This window comes from Chrysochloris asiatica, unplaced genomic scaffold, assembly GCF_000296735.1.
Source record: "Chrysochloris asiatica unplaced genomic scaffold, ChrAsi1.0 scaffold00042, whole genome shotgun sequence".
In the NCBI taxonomy this organism is placed as follows: domain Eukaryota; kingdom Metazoa; phylum Chordata; class Mammalia; order Afrosoricida; family Chrysochloridae; genus Chrysochloris; species Chrysochloris asiatica.
Window position 1 is genome coordinate 5,576,120 of NW_006408560.1, and position 21,707 is coordinate 5,597,826.

Below are 21,707 nucleotides of genomic sequence, written 5' to 3' on the forward strand. Positions count from 1 at the left end.
TCAGAGCGACCAGGGGTCTGGCTTCCATTCTTGCTCAGTGTCAAGGGGGCAGTGAATGGTCCACAATCCAGGGGACTCAATCCAGGGAAATGATGTCTGATCGACAGCCAGTTAAGGAGGGACCGGAGGGCAGGGGTCCTCCATGCCCTTCCCTCAATGTCCCCCCTGGGGCCACAATACTGCTCACACGGCCCGGAGGGGGTGCTGGAGGGGAGGTGCGGTGGGAGCTCCCCAATGGGGCCAATGGGCCCAGGAAGTGGGAAGGAGTCCCCCGGTACTGGAAGAAGTGGCCAAGGGCATCCTGTTCATCTAGCGAGGTGATGACAGAGGGACCGTAGTGCTGGGAGGAATCAAGGGCAGAGTTTAAGGTTTTATCCTGACTTCCCCCATTCCCAGTCACTCATCTCAGAAATCCATACAGGATAAATCAACTTAATGTGCATCACAAAGCAGGCTCTCAGAAGAGAGGCAGCATGTCTCTGGCTCCTTCTCCTATCTCCCCACACCCTGTCTTCCTGGGGCCCTGAGAGAGCCCCTCCAGCTTGCTTGGTTCTTGACCTTGTAGGCACTTGAAGTGTGAGGAATGTGCAGTTGGGGCACGCATGGTGCTCAAATGCACATGGGTGTGGGGGGGCGGTGAGTAGGCCAGGACAAAACACTGACAGGGGACCTGGGAAGACTCAGGTAGGAATCCAAGGAAGTGGGACTTAGGGAAAAGAAACTGCCTGCTTCTTTCCATCTGATTTCGGTCCTTAAGGTGGAGTGGGGGCAGGGAAGAGGGCAAGGGAGCCCATCAGTGCCTACCAAGGACACTTCTGAGATCTGAGATCTCCACTTACCTGACTCTCAGTCTGAAGGAAAGAAAATATATCTAAACCTGGCAGGAAAAAAAAAAAGTCAAAATCAGTCTTCTGTCTAACCATTCTGCCAAAAAGACAAAAGAAATTACTTAAACTGTGGCCCCTTTTTGTAGAGCCCAGGAGGCTCTGAAAAGGAGCAAGGGTTCTGACTGGTTCTGGGGAAGGCATGGCAGGCAGGGCCCCAGCTGCAACTGGTGTTATACCTTGGATATCAGCGCCCAGCGGGAAGGCAGGTGGGTAATCGTGTAGTGGCAGACTGGACAGGAAATCTCCACCCAACGTGCCCATAGCAGGGCTCCGAAGCACCGAGGATGGCTGGTGACTTGAGGTCAAGACTCTGTGAGGAGAGGAGGAGGAGGTGGGGCAGCTGGTGACCAAAGATGCCCCTCAGCCTGCTCAGCCTCGCCCTGTCCCCTCCACCCTTTCCCTTGCCCCAGGGTTGTACAGTGATCAGAAAGCACTCGACTTTTCTTTCCCTGCCCCTTCTGCTGCACATGCAGCCCATTTCCTTGTACCCTTTGCTTCCAGGCAGGGCTGGGATAGTAGCTGAGGTGACAGGACAGTGCTTCTTGGTCGGGGGCAGGTCCTCCTCATCTGAAGAGCTATCTATGGTCAGGTCAATAACTTCCACCTTTTTCTTACTCTCGGATGGGTTTCCCTCTTGGACTGTACTGTACTGGAGGCCTATGGGAGGTAGAAGACTGTCTCAGAAAAGAGGCCATCAAGGATTTAGCTCAGGTGGAGGACAGGGTGTCACTCACCATCCAGCCCATACCCTGGTGGGGGGCAAACCTCAGATGCCTCCTTCTTAGGTTTCATTGGGCACCAGGACCCATCTTCCATGAACTGGATCTCATCACAGTCCGAGCAGGAATTCAGAATCTCCATGAATAAACTGGAGGAGAGGAGAGGAGAGGGATAAGAACTCATGGGGCTGGGAGATGGCCAGAGCGTTCTGCCACTTACCTTCCTAGAACTCAGTTTTCTCACCTGTTTAATAGGGGTATCATCCACCAAACTAACAACCTGAGTTGTTGCTAAAATCAAATAAAGATCTATAAAAGAGCTCTGCAAATTCTAAGTGCCATGTTTAAAAATCAGTGCATTCTGAGCATCAGTTATGTGTGATATTAGAAACAAGACAGAAGGGGAAGAGATACAGAACTCCATAAACCGTACCAAAAAGGGTGCTGAGAACAGGAACCATAATGTGGACTTTAAGAGGGTTGTTGTTGGTGGTGGTGGTTGTGGTATGCCATGGAGTCAGTTCCAACTCATGGCGACCCTGTGTAGGGTTTCCAAGGCTGTAAATCTTTATAGGTGCAGAAAGCCTCATCTTTCTCCCATAGAGAGGCTGGTAGATTTAAACTGCAGGCCTGCAACTTGTTAGGACTAACTAAACCAGCACACTGAGGACCTCAAAAGAACCTTATTACTATGCTCAGTGGAAGGCCAGGTAGTTGTTACAGGCAACTTAGCATAACAATTCAGTACACTGGCTCTGCCACTTATTTATAATACAGGCAGTTTACTAGGTTACAAATGAGATAGGTTCCTAACTTTGTCTGTAAGGATTTGTAGGCTCTCTTGACAAGATGGCAGACTAAGCAGACACACTACACTGACCCTCTACAACAAAGATACGAGACACCAAATTAAAGATACAGATGAAAATCCTGTCACCCTGGACTTCAGAGGAAAGGTTAGAAAAGTGTATTGAGTGCTTACTGGGAGGAAAAGTTGAGCAGGGACGGTGAGAGGAGACTGAATGGTGAATGGTCAGCCAGACTCGGCACAGTACCTCGAACTACTGTGAGTATTTTAGCAATAGAAGGTGGCCTGGCAGAGCAGATTCCCACAGGCCACAGTAAATGTGTGCAATTCCTTCTTTTCCCCCATGCTCCACTGGTGACCAGAGTGTGGCCAGCTCCCATCCTCATCCACCCCTAGCGAAGCCCCTGCCTTCCAGGTTTTGAGCCACATGGTTAGAAGCCAGGCCTGTGTGAGGCAAGGCCAGCTACACCACTTTGGTGCACTGTTCTGGTGCCTGGATTCAAGTAGGTTCAGCTTAGGACCTACAGAACCCCCAGAGCCACCAATCTGCCCCCAGCTGTCCTGTGGTCCTAACAGACTCTGAAACCAGCTCCATCAATGGCCTTCATGAACTACTTCTGGATTGAGAGCCCTGAACATAGATAACGCCGAGGCTGATGGGAACTCCATCTAGGGCCAGGAACTCAGCTGTCACATCCCTCCCACACCCACCTTTGTAAGCTACCTGGCATGCAGAAGACCCCCAGAGTTTTCTCCTCTCCAGGTCCAACAACTGCACTGTTATATTTGTTTGGGGGTTTGTTTTCCTTCTGTTGTTTCATTTTTGTTTGTTTATTCTTTCTCCCCCTTCTTTCCATTCCTTTGAATTTATCCTTTCTCTTTCCAATTCCATTTTTCCTTCTTTTGTTCTGTTTCTTGTTTCTCCCCTAATTTTTCTCTTCCCCTTTTGATCTTTCTTTACTACTTTACTGTCTGTACTGCAGTAGCACTGTAGGATAAGCACTGGCCTGCAAGGTTGGTTTAAATTGCAAGTTGGGTGGTTCAATGCAATAGCCATTCCTCACAAACTTTAAACAGGGTCACTATAAGTCAGAACCCACTCGACAGCACTAAACAACACTATCTCTTTCTCTTCATCTTCCCTCTCCCTGGTTTTTCAAGAGCTATTTTTATTCCTTTGTTTTATTTCCTCTTCTATAACTCCATTTTCCTGTCCCACTTCTTTTATTTTTCCATTATTTTTATCTTCTATTTCCCTGTCCCTCATTTACCTTTATAATTAATTATATACTTTTTTTCCTGGTTGTTACCTGCTTTCATTTCTTTTTTCCCTGGTTTATTCTGTTATGTTTTCTTCTGTGTGGGAGGGAGGGTTTCTCCTCTTCCCCACCCAACAAGAGACACCAGTTTTGTCCACGTAGCCCAACTGGGCAAAAGTCAATACCAGCTACTCTATCACCTCACCAATGATAGACAGCAGTCAACACCAGCCAAACCCAACCTAAACTGACGCACAGAATGGTGAACAAGAACAGTGAACTACACCCACAGGAGACAGCTAGTGAGAACCTAAAACACATCAACATATAATCAACCAAATACAAATACGACAACCCACAATGCCCGGGAAAAACCAGATCATTTTAGCTCACATGAATAAACAAGAGAGAATGGTTCAAATAAATGACTAAGATGCAGGGACAAAAAAACATTTCTAAGGAAAAAAATGTAATGGAATTAACTGAAAAAGAATTCAAACAAATGATATTTAGGTACCTTCAAAGAACTGACAGAAAGAAAGAGGAAATCTAGGAAAACACAGAAAAAAATGTTACAAATATTCAGGAAAACACAAAGAACAAACAGAATAAATGCAAATTTTGAAGTAATATAAAACCTGCAAGTAGAAATCCAGAAGATTAATTCTAAAATTTCAGAAATGGACAATACACTGAAAGGGCAAAAGAGTAGATTTGAAGCAACGAAAGCCCAAATTAGTGAGCTTGAAGATAAATCTCTCAATAATAGTATACTAGAACAATCAGCAAAAAAAATGGAAAACTCCCAAGAAAGCCTAAGAGTTATGTGGGACACCAAGAAGTAGAATAACTCATGGGTGATCAGAATTCCAGAACAGGAAAAGACAAGCACAGAGAAAATTGCCAGAGAGTTGTTGGAAGAAAACTTTGCTAACATCATGAAAGACAAGAAGATAAGCATGCAAGGAGCTAAATAAGCCCCTAACAGGATAGACTCCAAAAGAAAGTCACTTAGAAATATCATAATCAAAGTTTCCAAAGACAAGGAAAGGATTCTGAGAGGAGCTCAGGAAAAATGAAAAGTTTTCGACTAGAGAGGAAAACCAGTAGGACTAAGCTCTGATCTCTAAGCAGAAACCATGCAGGCAAGAAAGCAATGGGGTGACATACACAAAACTCAGAAAGAAAAATACTGCCAACCAAGCATCATACAGCCAGCAAAACTGTCCCTCAAATATGATGGCAAAATTAGGACTTTCCTGATAAACATAAAGGAATTTGTAATGACCAGATACAAGCTTTACACACAATGCTAAAGGATGTTGTTTAGACAGAGAACCAACAACAGCAGACAGCAACCTGAGATTAGCATACATGATACTACTACCCAGAACTCAATCCAGACATAAAAGTATTTAAAGTAAAACAAATCTACAAGACTAAAAATAGGGAACCAGAAATATCGATTTATTATGAAACCAACTATGAAGCAAAAAGAGAGAATAGTATAGATACAGAACTTCCAAATGGCAAGGAAGTCAAAAAGATTTCAAGATAAAAAAGACTGTTTTAAATAGGAAAAAAATTAATACATTACAAGAGTACCCTCAAAGAAAATGAATATACTTGCACATCAAAATATAAAATCCAAAAGATACAGTAAGCATTAACACAACAGAAATGGAAATTAAAAGAAAACCCATAAATAAAATGAACTAAGCACAGAAAATGATGTAGAACAAAGAAACCAGCAGCACCACAAAAAAACACACAGAAGAATGATAGCAATCATTCAGACCTATTGATAATTACACTGAATGGAGACTAAATGTACCTGTCCAGAGACAGCCTAATGGATGAGAAAACAGAATTCCTTCTGGTCTACAGAAGACACTGAAAAGATGAAGATGCCAAAATGCCCATCAACAGAAGAATGCTTAAACAAGCTCTGGTACATACACACAATGGAATACTGTGCAATGCTGAAGATAACAATAAATCTGTAAAACACTTCACAACATGGATGAACATGGAGGACATTATGCTCAGTGAAATCAGTCAATCACAAAAGGACAATTATTGTATAAGACCAATGTTGCAAAAATTTAAAAGATTTTCTTGATAAAAGAAACAATCTATGATGATGCGGGCGGCAGAGGGAAAGGAACATTTTCATGGTCTATAGGGTGGACAGACACATGTTAACATGGGTGACAGGGTAGGCAAGAGGGAGGTTAGCAGAGGAAAGATGAAGGTAGTAGGAGACCCAGGGAGGAATGTAATAGTTAAAATGAATAGTAGTTAACTGTTGGTACATGGAAGGGATTACTAAATGATTTGTTGAATGTAAAACTGATGTTCTGCTCTGTAAACCTTCACTCAGTTCAAGCAAAAGTTAAAAAAAAAAAAATTGTAGGAACATCTGAACAGGTTCTTATTTAGCCTTACTTTGGTGCAAAGAAAGGCTTAAAGCCTTCTTAATGATTTTTTTTAAAAAAGCTGCATGTGCCAGTACTTCCAGGAAAATGGTGGATTAAGCAGATACACTACAAGGACCCTCCACAGCAAAGCTACAAAAAAATAAAATAGACACAGATGAAAATTCTAGCAGCCAGAACTTCAGAAGAAAGGTTAGCGAGGTGGATGGAGTGCTTGCTAGGAGAAGAGGCTGAGCAGGGAGATGGTGAGAGGCAGACTGACTGGTGAACAGCTGGCCAGACAAGGCTTGACCATCTTGTGAGCAGCTTTGGCCTCAGAGGGAGGCCGGACAGAGCAGATTCAGGTGGACAGCAGGAAAGGTGCGATTTCTTCTTTCCCCTCATGCTTCACTAGTGCACAGAGGTGTGGCCAGCTCCCACCCTCATCCACCCGTTGTTGTTGTTGTTAAATGCTGTCGAGTCAATTCCAACCCATAGTGACCCTGTACAGGGTTTCAGAGGCTGTAAATCTTTACGGGAGCAGAAAGCCTCACCTTTCTTCTGAGGAACAAGCTGGTAGTTTCGAACTTCTGACCTTAAGGTTTGCAGCCCGATTCATAACCACTACACTATGCTATCACTTTCTGGATGATCTGAGCCACATGATTAAGAGCCATGCCAGTGTGACTTGAGGGTCGGCTATGCGGCTTTGGTGTGCCACACTTTGATACCTGGATTCAGGTGGGCTTAGCTCCAGACCTACAAAACTCACAAAGCTACCACAGCAACCTTTAACTAGTCACCTTGCCTCCAGATGCCCTGTGGTCCTAACAAGACACTGAAACCAGCTTCATCAAGGGCCCATAAGAATTACTTCCAGAATGAGTGCCTCGAACATAGATAACACCAAGGTCAAAGGAACTCCATCTAAGGCCAGGAACTCTGCTGCCACATCCTTTCACAACCACCTCGTGACCAACTTGAATTGTAGAAGCCACCAGATTTCTCCCCTCTGGGTCCAAAAACTGCCATTTGTTTGCAACAAATATGACAACCCCATAATGCCCTGGAGACAACAGAAAATTTTAGCTCACACGAAGAAACAAGAGAGAATGGTTCTAACAAATAATCAATACTCAGAAAAAGAACATATCTCAGAAAAAAATGGTAATGAGAATAACTGAAAAAGAATTTAAAAGTGATATTTTGGCAACTTCAATGGATTGACAGAAAGATCGAGGAAAGCAAAGAGAAGACAAAGAAAGTTACAAGAATTCAGGAAAATGCTTCAAGAATAGAATAAATGCAAAATGTGACACAATACAAACCCTGCAATTAGAAATCCAGAAGATAAATGCTAAAATACTAAGATCTCAGAAATGGACAATACATTGAAAGGGCAAAGAAGATTTGAAGCAATGGAAGCCTGAATGTTAGTGAACTTGAAGATAAATCTTAACAACAAAAATAACACTCAGGCAAAAAAAGAATTAAAAAATCCAAAAAAGCTTAAGAATTATGTGGGACACCATGAAGTGGAACAGCTTACGGGAAACTATAATTCCACAACAGGAAGAGACTATAAAAAGCACAGAGAAAATTATCAAAGAGCTGTTAGGAAAAAACTAGCATCATGAAAGTAAAGAAGGTAAGTATACAAGAAGCTGAAAGAACCCCAAACAGTATAGATTCCAAAAGAAAATCACCAACACATATGATAATTAGTCTTTCCAAAATCAAACATAAGGAAAGAATCCTGAGAAGCTAAAGAAAAATGAAAAGTTGTCCACAAGGAGAACCTTAGCAGAAACCAAGCAGACAAGAAGGCAATGGGATGACATATATAAAACTCTTCAAAGAAAAAACTTGCCAAACAAGAATCACATGCACAGCAAAGCTGTCCCTCAAATACGAGGGCAAATTACGGTATTTGCTGATAAACAGAAATTAAAGATATTTGTAATGACCAGACAAACTTTACCTGAGATTACCATACATAAATAACACTACCCAGAACATAGTCCAGATACAGAACTACTTAAAGTAAAACAAACCTACAACACTGAAAATAGGGAACCAGAGATATCAATGTATAATGAAGTCAACAACAAAGCAAAATGCCAAATGGCAAGGAAATTAAATAGATTTCAAGATAAAACAGATTATTTTAAGCAGGGGAAAAAACTAAGAAATTACAGGGTAACCTCAAAGAAAATATAATAAAACCTGCACATCACATTTTTTTTAAAAAGATGAAAATCTGAGACAGTAAACATTAATACAACAGAAACGAAAATTAAAAGAAAACCCACAAACAAAATTAACTCAGCGTAGAAAATTATGGGGAACAAAGAATCCAGCAGCATCACAAAAAAAAAAACAAAAAAAAACCACACAGAAAAATGACAATTCATAGCTATTGATAATTACACTGAATATAAATGGCTTAAACATACCAGTCAAGAGTCATAGAGAGCAGCCTGGATAAGAAAACAGTATCCTTCAAAATGCTGTTTACAAGAGACGTATCAAAAAGATGGAGATGGCCTAAATGCCCAAAAGAATGATTAAATGAAGTTTAGAACATACACACAATGGAATACCACAAAACACTGAATATGAGGAATCTGTGAAATACCTCACAACATGGTTAAACCTGGAGAACATTATGCTGAGTTAAATTAATTACAAAAAAAAAAAATCTCATTGGTATGAGACCAATGTTGTAAAAAGTTTTTAAATAAGGATTTTCTGATAAAAGCAACAATCTATGATAGTTAGCGTAGCGGTTACGAATTGGGCTGTGAACCGCAAGGTCAGCAGTTTGAAACTACCAGCTGTTCCGCGGGAGAAAGATGAGGCGTTCTGCTCCCTTAAAGATTTACAGACTCGGAAACCCTGCGCAGGGTCGCTACGAGTCGGAACCGACTCCGAGGCACTTAACAACAACAACATGATAGTTACATGGGTCGGGGGATAGGGGGCGGGAAGCAGATTATTCATGGGCTAGAGAGTAGACACATGGACCCATGTTAACATGGATGGCAAGGCAGGCAATATGCAAGACGGAGTTTAGCAGAGGAAAGTTGAAGATAGCGGGAGACACAAGGAGGAATGCAATAGTTAAAAGTGAATAGAGGTAAATGAAGTGTTGGTACATGGAGGGGATTGCAACCATGTAATCAAGCAAAGTATATATATGACCTGTTGAATGTAAAACTGATGCTCTATCTGTAAACTCTCATTCCATTCACTATAAAAAGGCGAAAAAATAAAAAACTGCACGTATATCCACAGCGAATGTGACTGTGATGTAGAATTTGTTGTGAGTAGGGATTAGACCTGGTGTAGTGCTGTAGTATAAGCACTAGACTGCTACTTGCAAAGTTGGTGGTTCGAACCCACCAGCTTCTCCAAGGGAGAAAAAAGTGGCAGTCTACTTAAAGATTTACAGCCATGGAAACCCTACAGAGTACTTCTACCCTGCCTTATGAGGTCACAATGTATTGGAATTGACTCGACAGCAGCGAGTCAATTGTTTTGGGTTTTTTCGGTTAGAGATTAGTTCAGTCATTTAAAAATTAGAGCAAATTTACACAGCTTTAAAGGGCAAATAGGAGTTGTCCATAAGTCAAACATTCATAACTGCTGATATATATAGTTTTATGCAAGACGATCGATCTCTTTAGGTCTCGGTTTCCTCATCTGTAATTCTAGAACTTATCTCACCAGGTTATTTTAAGGATTCAGTGAAATAAGACACAATGCGTGGTATATAGTAAGGCCTTACTGTTGGTATAGATGTAGAGAAATACAGACTGATATAGCAGATAGAAAGGTTTTGGAGGAGGCTTCAAAAAGTTCATGGAAAGATGAAATTAAAAGACAATGGAAATTTTCAAAGATCTTTATATATGAGGTTCACGAGAGAGATCCTAGTGGTTGTTCTAGGTAAGATGAAGCAGAATGGTCCTACCCATCAATGATTAGAGAGTCATAGGGAGCCTTCTTGTCACACACAGGGCACGTCCACGTCGGCTTCTTCTCATTCATCTGTAAATAGAGGGCAGCATCGAAGCTCTGCAGATGGGCGCAGGTAAGAGCACGGCAAGGAACAGTCAGACGCATCTTCCCTAGCTGAGGAAAGGCATGTTCTCTGGTCAGCATCTCCACATCCAGGAAAACCTCTGGTATCCCCAGGAACCCTCATCAAAGTCCAGAGGTTAACCCAACCCTTCTCTCCTGCCCTTCTCCCCTTGGACTCACCGGGCACATGAGGGACACCCGCAAACTCGTAGTAGCCACTTCACTGTCTGGGTCAGCAGTCAGTTTCTCCTTGACTGAAACAAGAGGGGGGTCAGTGCCAAGGGGTCAGCAAGATTCAGAGAGGAAGCTCAGCAACTGGTGAGGCCAAAATCACGTGACTATGGCTGAGTGACCTTTGGAGACCAATGGAATGTCACATTGGGGGAAGGGATCTAGAATCTGAAATATGAAGGTTGGATGGAGGGTTCTCCTTCCCTGAGAGTGTGTAAACACAGCCAGGAGACATAACTGTACAAGTGTGTAAACACAGCCAGGCAACACAACCCTACAAGTGTGTAAACACAGCCAGGCAACACAACCCTATAAGTGTAGCAAGGTTGGGGTTAGGGTCTGTATGGTTGAGAGTACAAAGGGGTCACTCAGTGGCAGGGAGTGGTCCAAATTCTTAACCACAAAGATTGGAAAAGGGGATGATGATTAAAGGGGAAATAAACTGCACTTAAAGGGATGTGAGTTTGATTATGAAGGCTGGAGAGTGATGAAGACTATAGGAGGGGGATGCTACTCACTCAGTGCCCGGGAGTGGTCTGGATTCCGGATGCCCTTTGCTCTGAGTTTTTGTAGAAGGGTCCCTGCAGTCAACTGCCTCACCAGGTACACAGATAAGGAATAATTCTACTTGGGGAAGAGGGGACTGATCAGCGTCTGCTTTTCACACCAGCAACCCCCTACATTATGAAGGCCAGAGGCAATGGGTTATAAGGCAGAGTCCCAAAAAGAGGAAGCTTTTTACCCAAATCAGGACACAATGATTCGTCCCCACACCCCACAACACCCCCAGGCTTCTCCAGGCTCACTGCCTTTGCCATACGCACCCGTCCAAATTCAGATGACCAATTGACCACTATAGTATTGGGAACAGTGGCTGAGAGTCGAGCCAGTGGTGTGATGTTGATGGGACGGCTGGGCCTCTTTGGCTCAGCCCCATTCTTGGTAGGGGGTAGGTAACCCTAGAAAGGAGGGGCTGGTCAAAGGAAGGCTTCTTGGGAAGGTGTTCTCTGCTCTAACAAGACATTTTACCCTGGGTTACTAAGTCCTTGAAGAGAAGGCTGGCTCACTCACTGACCAAGAGTTTGGAGCCCATCCAGTGACGTTCTAAGATTGTGTGTGGGATTCACTCTTGGAGAGAAAGGAGGGCATACCTACTGACAAAGGAAATGTGAACCCAATCACTGTATTCCTAAGGTAGAGGAATAGAGATGCCTCACTTCCTCCAACTCCCAGCTCTGGGGTCATCACTTCTAAGAAGTCTTCTCTGAGTTTTGGACTGAAGTCAATGTTCTTCCTTTGGGTTCTGTCAGAACGCTTGTTGAGCCTCATCTTAGCATTCTGCAGACTGAGCACCTGCTCTGTGCCAAGCACCATGCTACACATCTCTCTTCATGGGTATGTCTATTGCACAGACTCTATGAGAGCAGGAACCATTATCCATTCCATGGTAATCCCCAAAGAGGAAGATCCCCAGCAAGATGGATTGGCCAAGTAGCAGCATCAATGGACTCAAGCGTGGCAACAATAGTGAGGTTGGCCCAGGATTGGTCAGTGTTTTATTCTGCTGTGCATAAGGTCGCTATGAATCGGCACCAACTCAATGGCACCTAACAACAACAACACACAACTGGCCCCTCATAATTGTGCAGTTAACTGAACTAAAGAGGGAAAGCAGCTACTGCCAGGAGAAGGGAAGAGAATTTACCGGCAGGGGACACAGTTTCCCATTGACCTTGACAAAGAGGTTGGGAGGAAAATAATCTTCTTGGGGACAGCTGGTCTCACAGAGACAGAACCTGGTGAGAGATGGGAGAGGATGAAGGAATGGAAGGCAGTTTCTGGAATCAAATCTGACAGAGAAACGGGGAATCCCAGAAAGTCAGTCATGGGTATCCACAGTTCTGTACATCCAACAAGAGTACCATGGCTCAGGTTAGCAGTGACAGAGCTGTGATACATCTAACCTAGGAGTATCTGTCATACCCCTACTTCATTCCACTCCCCATGGGGGCCCGTTAGGGCAGAGGGGAGAACCGACTCACCTTAGCTGCACCTGTATGGTATAATCACATTTTGCTCCTGGCAGAAGCTCTCTGAAACAGAAAGGGAGAAATGTCAGCATGTGGCCCTCAGGGGGTATGAATGAGTGAAAGGGGTGAGGGAGAGTTAGGTGTCCAAGGAACAGAGAAGAGATACTACAAGAGAATGAGAGATAAAGGCAGTGCAGGAAAAGTACAAGGGTGAACAGAAGACAGCAGAGCAGAGGGATAAACACCCAGGAATGAGGCAGAAAGCCTGAAGGAGAAGTACCTGGAAGTGAGGATCTGCTGCACTTGCTGAGGTGTGAGGGCAAACGTAAAATGCGCTTCTTCAAACCGCTGGCTAGAAGTGGATGCTGAAGACATAGAGGGGTGGTTATGCGTAAACCCGTGAACAGGGAGCCCCAGAAGTGGCTCCCTACCTGTTGATCCCATAGAGCTAAAGCCCAAGAAAGACTTGGGGAAAAGGCATGGAGTCCAGGAAGGCTAAGAACCATACCGAGGGTGGTAGGCCGGATGAGTTCCCCGTAGACTTCATAGAAGGGCAATGGTTTCATGGTGACATCAGGGTGCACAGGCTGAGGCAGAGAGGGGTGCATGTCTACCTCACGTTTGGGGCCCAGCACCGTGCTAGGTGCCAAGAGGGCTGGGGGAATGGGAGCTAGGGGGCCAGGGGAAGCTACAGGAGGGGGGCCAGGGGGCAGAGAGATCAGGGAGAGATCAGAGGGCCCCAGGGTTTTCCGGGGAAAGCGGCGGCGATAAAGCTCTTTGATCTTCATCTGGACGCTGGGAGCACAGCTGGATTTGAGGAGGTGCAGGGCCTTGGCCAGGAGCTCGTGCTTCCTTCCACTCTTGTTCCGGCCAGCAAAGCCGAGGAGCACCTGGAGCTCAGATACTCGGAAACTCATCACCATGTGCTGTGGAGAAGAGCAGAAGCTTGAAAATCCTGCCAAGGTCACCGGGGCTAAGATGCCTGGTGGGCAGAAAGATGCTCTGCAGCTAGCAAGATTACTATCAGGTAGAGCTAGCATTTTAACCACCTCAGATCAACCTTGCCCCTACTCCACAGCTTGAGTAGCCCTATCTCCCAATTCCTGGAAGCTGACCACAGCGGCAGCAGGGGAAGGTACACAGCAAGCCACCCCCAGACACACCTCGAGTCCACTACAGCTTTCTACACTCATTCCTGCCTTTATCTTGGATTGTCCTTTAAGCTCTGTATCTCCTGTCCTGCTCTTTCTTACATCCCAACCTCTTAGGAAGAGGTAAGATTCAGGGAAGAAGGAGGGAGAGAAGGATGCAGGCCACATGGCCCTATACAAAAGAGAACACAGGTGGCAGGAGGATTGTGCCCCACAGTCCACCCCTCCCAACCTCAGCTATTTAGAGCCCCAAGCCTCTGAAGCCTTTGTGGATAGGGTTTCCCCAAAATCCTTTCTCTGCATCATCTGTATAATCACCTCTCCCTTTACTCTAGTTTCCTGGAAAGAATACAAAACAAAAACTGGAGGAAAAGGGAGAACAGGGAACCACCAAGTCCAGTTATCCTGCCTGTTTACCTGTTTACTCCATCTGCCAGGAACTAATATCTTGCTTCTCTCCTACATAGAGAAAATAAGGATTTCCCACTCCATCCCTTCCACAGGGGTGAAATGAGAGCCCAAAGCTCTAAACAGAGGCCCTGGTAAAAATGAAGAGAAAGCATATGAATCCTGATCTAGAGTACAGAACTGCTTGCTCCCAGGGTACGACAAATGGTTAAAATGCTTGACTACTAACTGAAAGATTGGAGGCTTGAGTCCATCCAGCAGTGCCTCAGAAGAACAATCTGATAATCTACTCCCCAAAAGTCAGTCACTGAAAACTCCATTGAGCAGTTCTACTCTGACACACATGGGATCGCCATGAGTGGAAATAATTTTATGATGGCAGCTGAGCCCAGTGACACAATGGCTACACCCCAGCCTGCTCAAGGCTTTGGCTCCATTCCAAAGGGGCAGAATAAAGCTTGGCAGCAGACGGATGAATCTGCTGGTTTAAGGATCTGTGAACTACCCCTTGATGCATTTATCCTCAGACTCTATGTTGTGGTGGAAAGGCACAAAGCCTTCTCTCCTTCAAAGACTCCTTTCCATGAATCTCTCTCTACAAGACTCAGCCATAGGTCTACTAGCCTTCCAAATTTTTCCCGTTCATAGGCTTAGTCCCCCCTTGTTTTTTTTTTAACTTTTTATTATAAACTGAATGAAGTGTTACAAACAAGATCATCAGTTTTACATTAAATAATCACACTGTGTGTCATCTCAATGATTGTAATCCCTTCCATGCAACAGTTAGCCAACTTCCTCCCTGTGGTTCCCTATTTCCATTCCACCCACCTTCCCGTCCCTTCTCAACTTTGTCCTTAAACAAATGATGCCCTTTTGATTTTGAAACATTGGCCATTCCACGGTGAGCATACCTTACTAGTATTGTTGTCCCCCCTATATACCTATCTACTGCTTGGCTGAAAGTTGGGTCAAGAGGTTGAGTTCCTTTCCAGCCCTAAGGGTGGTCCAGGGTCATAGTCTCTGGTTTCTCCAGTTTCTTTCCGACCAGAAAAACAGGTCTTATTATTAATTTTGAGTTTTGTTCCAGTTTCTCCCATTCCATCCAGAACCTTCTAATGTGATCCCTTTCAGTGCAGTTGGTAGCCAGGCACCATCCCGTTCTTCTGATCTGAGTGGTGAAGACTAATGGCTTGGTCCCTTTTGATGAATATAGTGAACAACTCATAGCTCTCCCTTCCTCCTCATCCTTCACTCCTCTGTCCTGCCTTTATCTTTCCAATAGTTGTGCCTATACTTGGCCTTCCTTTCTGTCCCAAGGTTTCACACGGCCTCTCCCACTGCTCACTCACTATGGCAGGAAGGTCCTATCAGCCTCCAGGATGCTTACGCCCCACTTCTTGAAGTATGTGTACTCATAGTCCCGCCCCGTGTAATCTCAGTCACCTACTGGGTATTTCCCAAGTTTGGAATCCCAACAGCAGTCCCAAAGCCTCTATCTACTCTATTAATTTCCCCGAGGGCCCTCTGCTACATCTGTTCCCCAGTCACATCCCGACCTCTGCCCCCTGCTGTCGCATCTCTAGGCCTTGATCAACTAGCCCCCTTTACCTCTACAGCAGCTTTTTCCCCTAGCTCTACCTCTACATCTGCCCCTACCACCAAATCCGACTGCTACCGCGTCCCCGCCCCCTGCGCTTCGGCCCCCAACAGCTGCAATTCCCCTCAGCCCCGCCCCCGAGTCAGCCGCAGCCCCTTCCCAGCCCACAGCTCCTCTTCCATCCTCAGCAGCCCTACAGTCTTTCCCTGCCACGTCTCCTGCCGCCACCCGAGCCGTCAGTACCCACTCTCGGTCACTTTCCCCACACGGCAAACCGCCGGGATCGGTCCAGAAGGGGATGGGGGAGGGGACCGGTACCTTTAATTCGCCCAGCTCCGCCATCTTGAGACATCGCAGGCGCCCGAGCCCGAGCCCGAGCCCGAGCTCAGGCCCAGGGACCGGCGCACAACTCTACACCCCAGCGCCGGCCGCAAATGCCTCCTGCTCCGCCCAGTCCGGCCCCCTACACCTCCCCTTCTCGGCCCCGCCCGCCTAGCTCCGGACAGCCCCAGCCTCAGCCCCTCCCTCCTCGGCCGGCCCCAGCCCCCGCACGTCGTGGGCCGATCTTTAAGACAAATACACCCGGAGGGAGTGTACAGCCCAAAATCATGGGGTCCCGGAGGGTAACGGAGAGAAGGCGGAACCAAAGTGCCTGGGGGAGGGGAGTTGTGCCACGCCAGAGTTGGGAGGGGACGAGCGTTTACGGAGTCAGATTCTTGAAATATGGAGGGAAAGTATAGGAAACTGCTCCGTCTCAGGGGAAAAGGGGGGTAAGAAGGAGGTAGCAAGTTGCAGCAAATACCCTCATCTTCATTTCTCCAAGTTTCACGAGCTAAAATCAAAGAGTTTTACCAACTTTGGAAATGGATGAGCTCTGATCCATTTTCGGAAAAGCTATGGAGTCGTGTACAGTTCAGTTCAAGCTATTCTCAATCATCTACCGCCTCCTCCCCCCAACAAAACAACTAAGTTTAGTGCTGCGAGCGTGACTTACCAGCAGTCTCGGGGAACCGGGAGGGGGGCTCGGAAGGCTCCGAGGTGGGTTGTGGGTGTGGGGGAAGGGGACTCGGCGCCGCTCCCGCAGTCTCCACGGCTGGAGTTCGGTACGGCAGGGAGACGCTGCAGCCGCAGCTCCGCCCGGGCAGGAGCTCCGCCCGATCCTGGGCTCAGGCTGGGGCCGCCCCCTCTGGAGTAAACCCGCCAGGACCTCAGCGCTGGGGGAGGAGGCGGGGTCGGAGGGGCGGAGCGAGGCTCCCAGCCCCGAAGAGATTTAACTCCTCCATTGAGTGTGTCTGGAGAGTCCTGTTCTTGTATCCCATCTTTAACACTTCTCTGTTCCATCGCGCTGGTGGACCGACGTGAGGTGGAGGCACCCTATAAATAAGTGTGTGGACCAGGGATCTGGCCGCATAAAGAGGTGTAACGCTGTAGGATAAGCACTGGACTGCCAACAACAAGGTCAGCGAATCAAACCCACCAGCTGCTACTAGGAAACCCTATACAGGGTCGCTATGAGCCAGCACTGACGACGGGTACTTAACAACAAACTTGAAAAGAGGCTCTCTCTCCCTGGGTCTCTAGAATCTGAAGTGTTCCTGGCCGTTTATCTATGTATGGTTCCCTACCCTCTACGTCAAATACACTAACGATCAAGAGACTCTTGGTGTAGTTAGCTAAAGGTGAGTAGAGAGGAGGTTGTCTTGGTCACAAAAAGGATCTTTCTGAATTACCTACTCCCTTTTCTCCAAGGACCCCATTCTCAACACAACTACAGTAATTACAAGCAGGGCACACAGAATAAATCTGCTTTATGTCCATGAAAACATCAATTTAAGGGGAATGGACTTCTAGTATGGCATTGTAGGATAAGCACAGGACTGCAAGGTCGGTTTGAACCACAAGATCAGCGGTTTAAAGTCACCAGTTGCTCCTTGGAAACCCTATACTGGGTTGACTCTGAGTCGGAACTGACTAGATGGCACTTAACAACAACAACAACCCATACAAGGTACTGAAGAAAACCAGGCCTGTATGAATTGACAAAATACCAACTAAACTGTGAATAAACAGATGCAGGGCTGGAAGCACTCACTAGTTTATGCTAAGAAATTTGGAAGACAGCTACTGCCAAATGACAAGAGACTTATTTGTGCCCATCTCAAGGACATGTGACTCTACAGTATGCTTAAATTATCAAACATCATTAATATCACATGCAAATAAAATTGTGCTGAAGATAATTCAAGAACAGTTGCAGCAGTACATAAACAAGGAGCTGCCAGAAATTAAAGCTGAATTCAGAAAAGGACATGGAATAAGGAATATCATTACTGGCTTCAGATGGATCTTAGCTGAAAGCAGAGAACACCAGAGAGATATTTACTTGTGTTTTACTGACTATGCAAAAGCATTCAACTGGGTAGGTCATAACAAACTATGGATAACATTATGAAAAAAGGGAATTACAGAACACTTCAGTGTGCTCATGAGGAACTTATACACAGACCAAGAGGCAGTCATTCAAACAGAACAAGGGACTATTAAGGGATATAAAATCAGGCAAAGTGTGTGTTAGGGTTGTATCCTTTCACTATACTTATTCTGTTGAATACCACTATTACTCAAATTTATACACCAACCATAAAAGCCAGTGATGATGAAATTGAGGAATTCTACCAACTTCTTCAGTTTGAAATGAATCAAACATGCAATCAAGATGTACTGGCAAAGGTTGGAAACAAAGGAAGGATCAACAGTTGTAAAATATGGTCTTGGTGATAGAAATCACACTGGAGATAGAAGGTTAGAATTTTGCAAGATTAATGGTTTATTCATTCAAATACCTTTTTTAAAAAACATAAAAGGCAACTGACTATACACATGGACCTCAGCAGACAGAATACACAGGAATCAAACTGACTACATTTGTGGGAAGAGACAGTGGAAAACCTCATTATCAGCCAAAACAAGGTCAGGGGCCAATTGTGGTACAGACCATCAATTGCTCATATTGCAAGTTCAGACTGAAGCTGAAGAAAATTTAAACAAGTTCATGAGAGCCAAATCATGACCTTGAACATATCCCATCTGAATTTATAGACCATCTCAAGAACAGATTATATGCATTAGACACGAATGATCAATGAAAAGAAGAGTTGTGGGATGACATCAAGAACATCATACAGGAAGAAAGTAAGAGGTCATTAAAAATACAGAAAAGAAGGAAAGACAAAAATGGATATCAGAAGAGACTCTAAAACTTTGTTTCGAGTGTAGAGATGCTAAAGCAAATAGAAAAAATGAGGAAATAAAACAACTGAACAGAAAATTACAAAGGGCAGCTCGAGAAGACAAAGTCAAGTATTGAAACATGCAAAGACCTGGAGGTAGAAAACCAAAAGGGAAGAACATAATCAGCACTTCTCAAAGATCATAAGAGAAAAATTCAAGCCTTGACTTGAATTATTGAAGAATTCCATGAGCAAAATGTTGAATTATGTGAAAAACATCAAAGAAAGTGGAAGGAATACAGAGTTACTGTATCAAAAAAAAAAAAAGTCTCTGTTCAACCATTTCAACAGGTGGTACAGAACCAATGGTAGTGAAGGAAGAAGTCCAAGCTGCACTGAAGGTGTTGGTGAAAAACAAGTCTCCAGGAACTGATGCATTACAAATTGAGATGTTTCAACAAACTGATATAGCACTGGAGGCAACCACTGACCTACGCCAATGAATTTGGAAGACAGCTACTTGGCCAACCAATTGGAAGAGATCTATATTGTGCCCATTTCAAAGAGAAGTGATCCAACAGAATGTGGAAATCATCTAACAATAGCATTAGTACCACTAATACCACAATATCATTAATAAAAGTAAAATGTTGCTAAAGAGAATTTAAAAACAGCTGCATCATCAACAAGGAACTGCCAGAAATTCAGAAAAGGATGTGAAACAAGAGATTATCATTGCTGATGTCAGATGGATCATGGCTGAAAGCAGAGAATACCCGAAAGATGTTTACCTGCACTTTATTGACTATGCAAAGGCTTTTGACTGTGTGGATCATGATAAACTATGGATAACATTTCAAAGAATGGGTACTCCAGAATACTTCATTGTGCTCATGAGTATCCTGTACATAGACCAAGAGGCAGTCATTCAAGCAATACAAGGGGACATTGAATGAATCAAGAAAAGGACATGCCAAGGCTATATGCTTTCACTGTACTTTACTCAATCTGTATGCTAAGCAGATAATCTGAGAAATTGGATTATATGAAGAAGAATGTGGCACTGAGATTGGAAGAGGACTCATTAACAACCTACAGATGTGCAGATGATGTAACCTTGCTTGTTAATGAAAGCTAAGAGAACCTAAAATACTTACTGATAAAGACCAAAGACCACATCCTTCAGTATGGATTGCCCCTCAATGTAAAGAAAACAAAAATCCTCACAACTAGACCAATAAACAACATCATGGTAAGTGGAAACAAGATCGAAGTTGTCAAAGACTTCATTTTGCTTGGAACCACCATCAACACTCATAGAAGCAGCAGTCTAGAAATCAAACAACATATTGCATTAGACAAATCTGCTGCACAAAACCCTCTTTAAAGTGTTCAGAACCCCATTTTGGTACTGTGCACAGAAAATCCAGGACCAAGTTTTTTTCACTTCACTAGGAAAATTTTGAACTGAAGTCAAGATCAGATCTTTAAAACTACTGAGGGTATTCTATATTCCCTTCCTGCCAGATCAAGATATAATGTCTGCAAACTACACTATCCTCAAACCACAAAAGCAAAGCAAGCCAGGAAAAAAAGTGGAGACTGAAGAAAAGCAGGACCAACTTAGAAGACTTTAAAATCTCACGAAACAGTAACAGCAGTCCGAATGACAACTACAAGAAAAAGCAAGTTGCTCTCCCAGAAGACATCAAGACAAGCAGTCGGGTCCCCTCAGGGCAAACTCCCTTCCAAGACTAAGACTTAATGGGAATACACGAGCAGACACGTGCTCTGACTGAGCAGACTTATGCTCTGATAAGGGAAGTGAGGAAGCAATGAAACTGCAAGCTAAGTCCTACCATGTTCAATGTTGTTGTTGTTGTTAAGTGCCATCGAGTGGGTTTCCGGGAGTAGAAAGCCTCATCTTTCTCCTGCGGAGCGGCTGGTAGTTTCGAACCGCTGACCTTAAGGTTCGCAGCCCAATTCGTAACCACTACGCTACCAGAGCACCATGTTCAATAGACTCCTGCAAACCCAGGTAAGACCTGGTTGGCCAGCAGTATGGCAAAACCTGGGGACTCCTGGGCACAGAGTCAGTGACACAGCCACATAGGACTAGAGTGGAGAATGAAGCGTCTAGCTGCACCCACACTTGCAGATACTACCCACTTGATCTGGCTTCAATGGCTGGATGATCAGAACTCAACTAGAAGAAGAAAGAAAAGGAAAAAAAGAGTAATCTAATACAATTTGATGAACTTGACCTACACCTATGGATGCAGTAGCTCAAAAGAGAGAACAAATTTTTACAGTGAGAATCATTCACACCCCCCTCAATACACAGGGTAGACAGGGATGGGTAACTTGGACATTGGCTACCCAAAATGGGGTGGGCTACAAAGGCAAGAAGTGACTGGCTTACAAGCTTACAAGAGGGAGCCTAGATCAAGAGGGTGCAGAAGGTAGAATCACCACTGAGTAGTATCCAATCTATCTGGGTGGGGCTGATGAAAGGAAATGGGGATAGCACTTACGTGGTACAATAATGAATAAATACTATCAGGGCTGACTGTGAGGGTTGGAAATGTGAGGTAGATGTTTTGTAGCAAAAGGAGGGGAGTGACTGACTTTGCAGTCCAGGACCCTACCCAGAGAAACAGTGATGCCAGAGATGGAGGCAGAGACGATGAGCTGGAGAGCTAGAGCGTCTGGGGACTCTAGATCCAGGGAGGGAGAGGAACTGTGTGCTGATGACCAGGGGGTATACCCTTTGGTTGGTTGATGATGCATGGAGGGGATTGTAACCATGGCAATGTAACGATATACGATAGGATATACGATAGGATGAATGTAAAGCTAATGTTCTCCCATGTAAACTATCACA

General features: G+C 44.7%; 1 protein-coding gene across 1 annotated transcript; it reads right to left on the reverse strand.

Annotated features, from left to right (window-relative positions):
* Positions 1-76: 76 nt before the first annotated feature.
* Positions 77-15,935, reverse strand: PIAS3 (protein inhibitor of activated STAT, 3). The gene is made up of 14 exons (XM_006861325.1): positions 15,912-15,935; positions 12,946-13,363; positions 12,718-12,802; positions 12,450-12,500; positions 12,113-12,203; positions 11,232-11,366; positions 10,926-11,031; positions 10,357-10,430; positions 10,067-10,227; positions 1,622-1,755; positions 1,376-1,544; positions 1,064-1,197; positions 840-877; positions 77-340 (listed from the first exon to the last, which is right to left on the reverse strand). Exons 1-14 carry the CDS (start codon positions 15,933-15,935, stop codon positions 77-79), a joined length of 1,884 nt encoding a protein of 627 aa, XP_006861387.1.
* Positions 15,936-21,707: the final 5,772 nt, after the last annotated feature.

What these genes read in the sequence shown, in the direction of transcription:
- PIAS3 (XM_006861325.1), bottom strand. Translation starts at nt 15,935, where the DNA reads ATGGCGGAGCTGGGCGAATTAAAG. An exon ending in CAGCAGATCCTCACTTCCAG is followed by an intron (nt 12,501 to 12,717) that starts GTACTTCTCCTT and finishes TTTCTGTTTCAG; the next exon opens with AGAGCTTCTGCCAGGAGCAA. An exon ending in AGACCACTCCCGGGCACTGA is followed by an intron (nt 10,431 to 10,925) that starts GTGAGTAGCATC and finishes CTCTTGTTTCAG; the next exon opens with TCAAGGAGAAACTGACTGCT.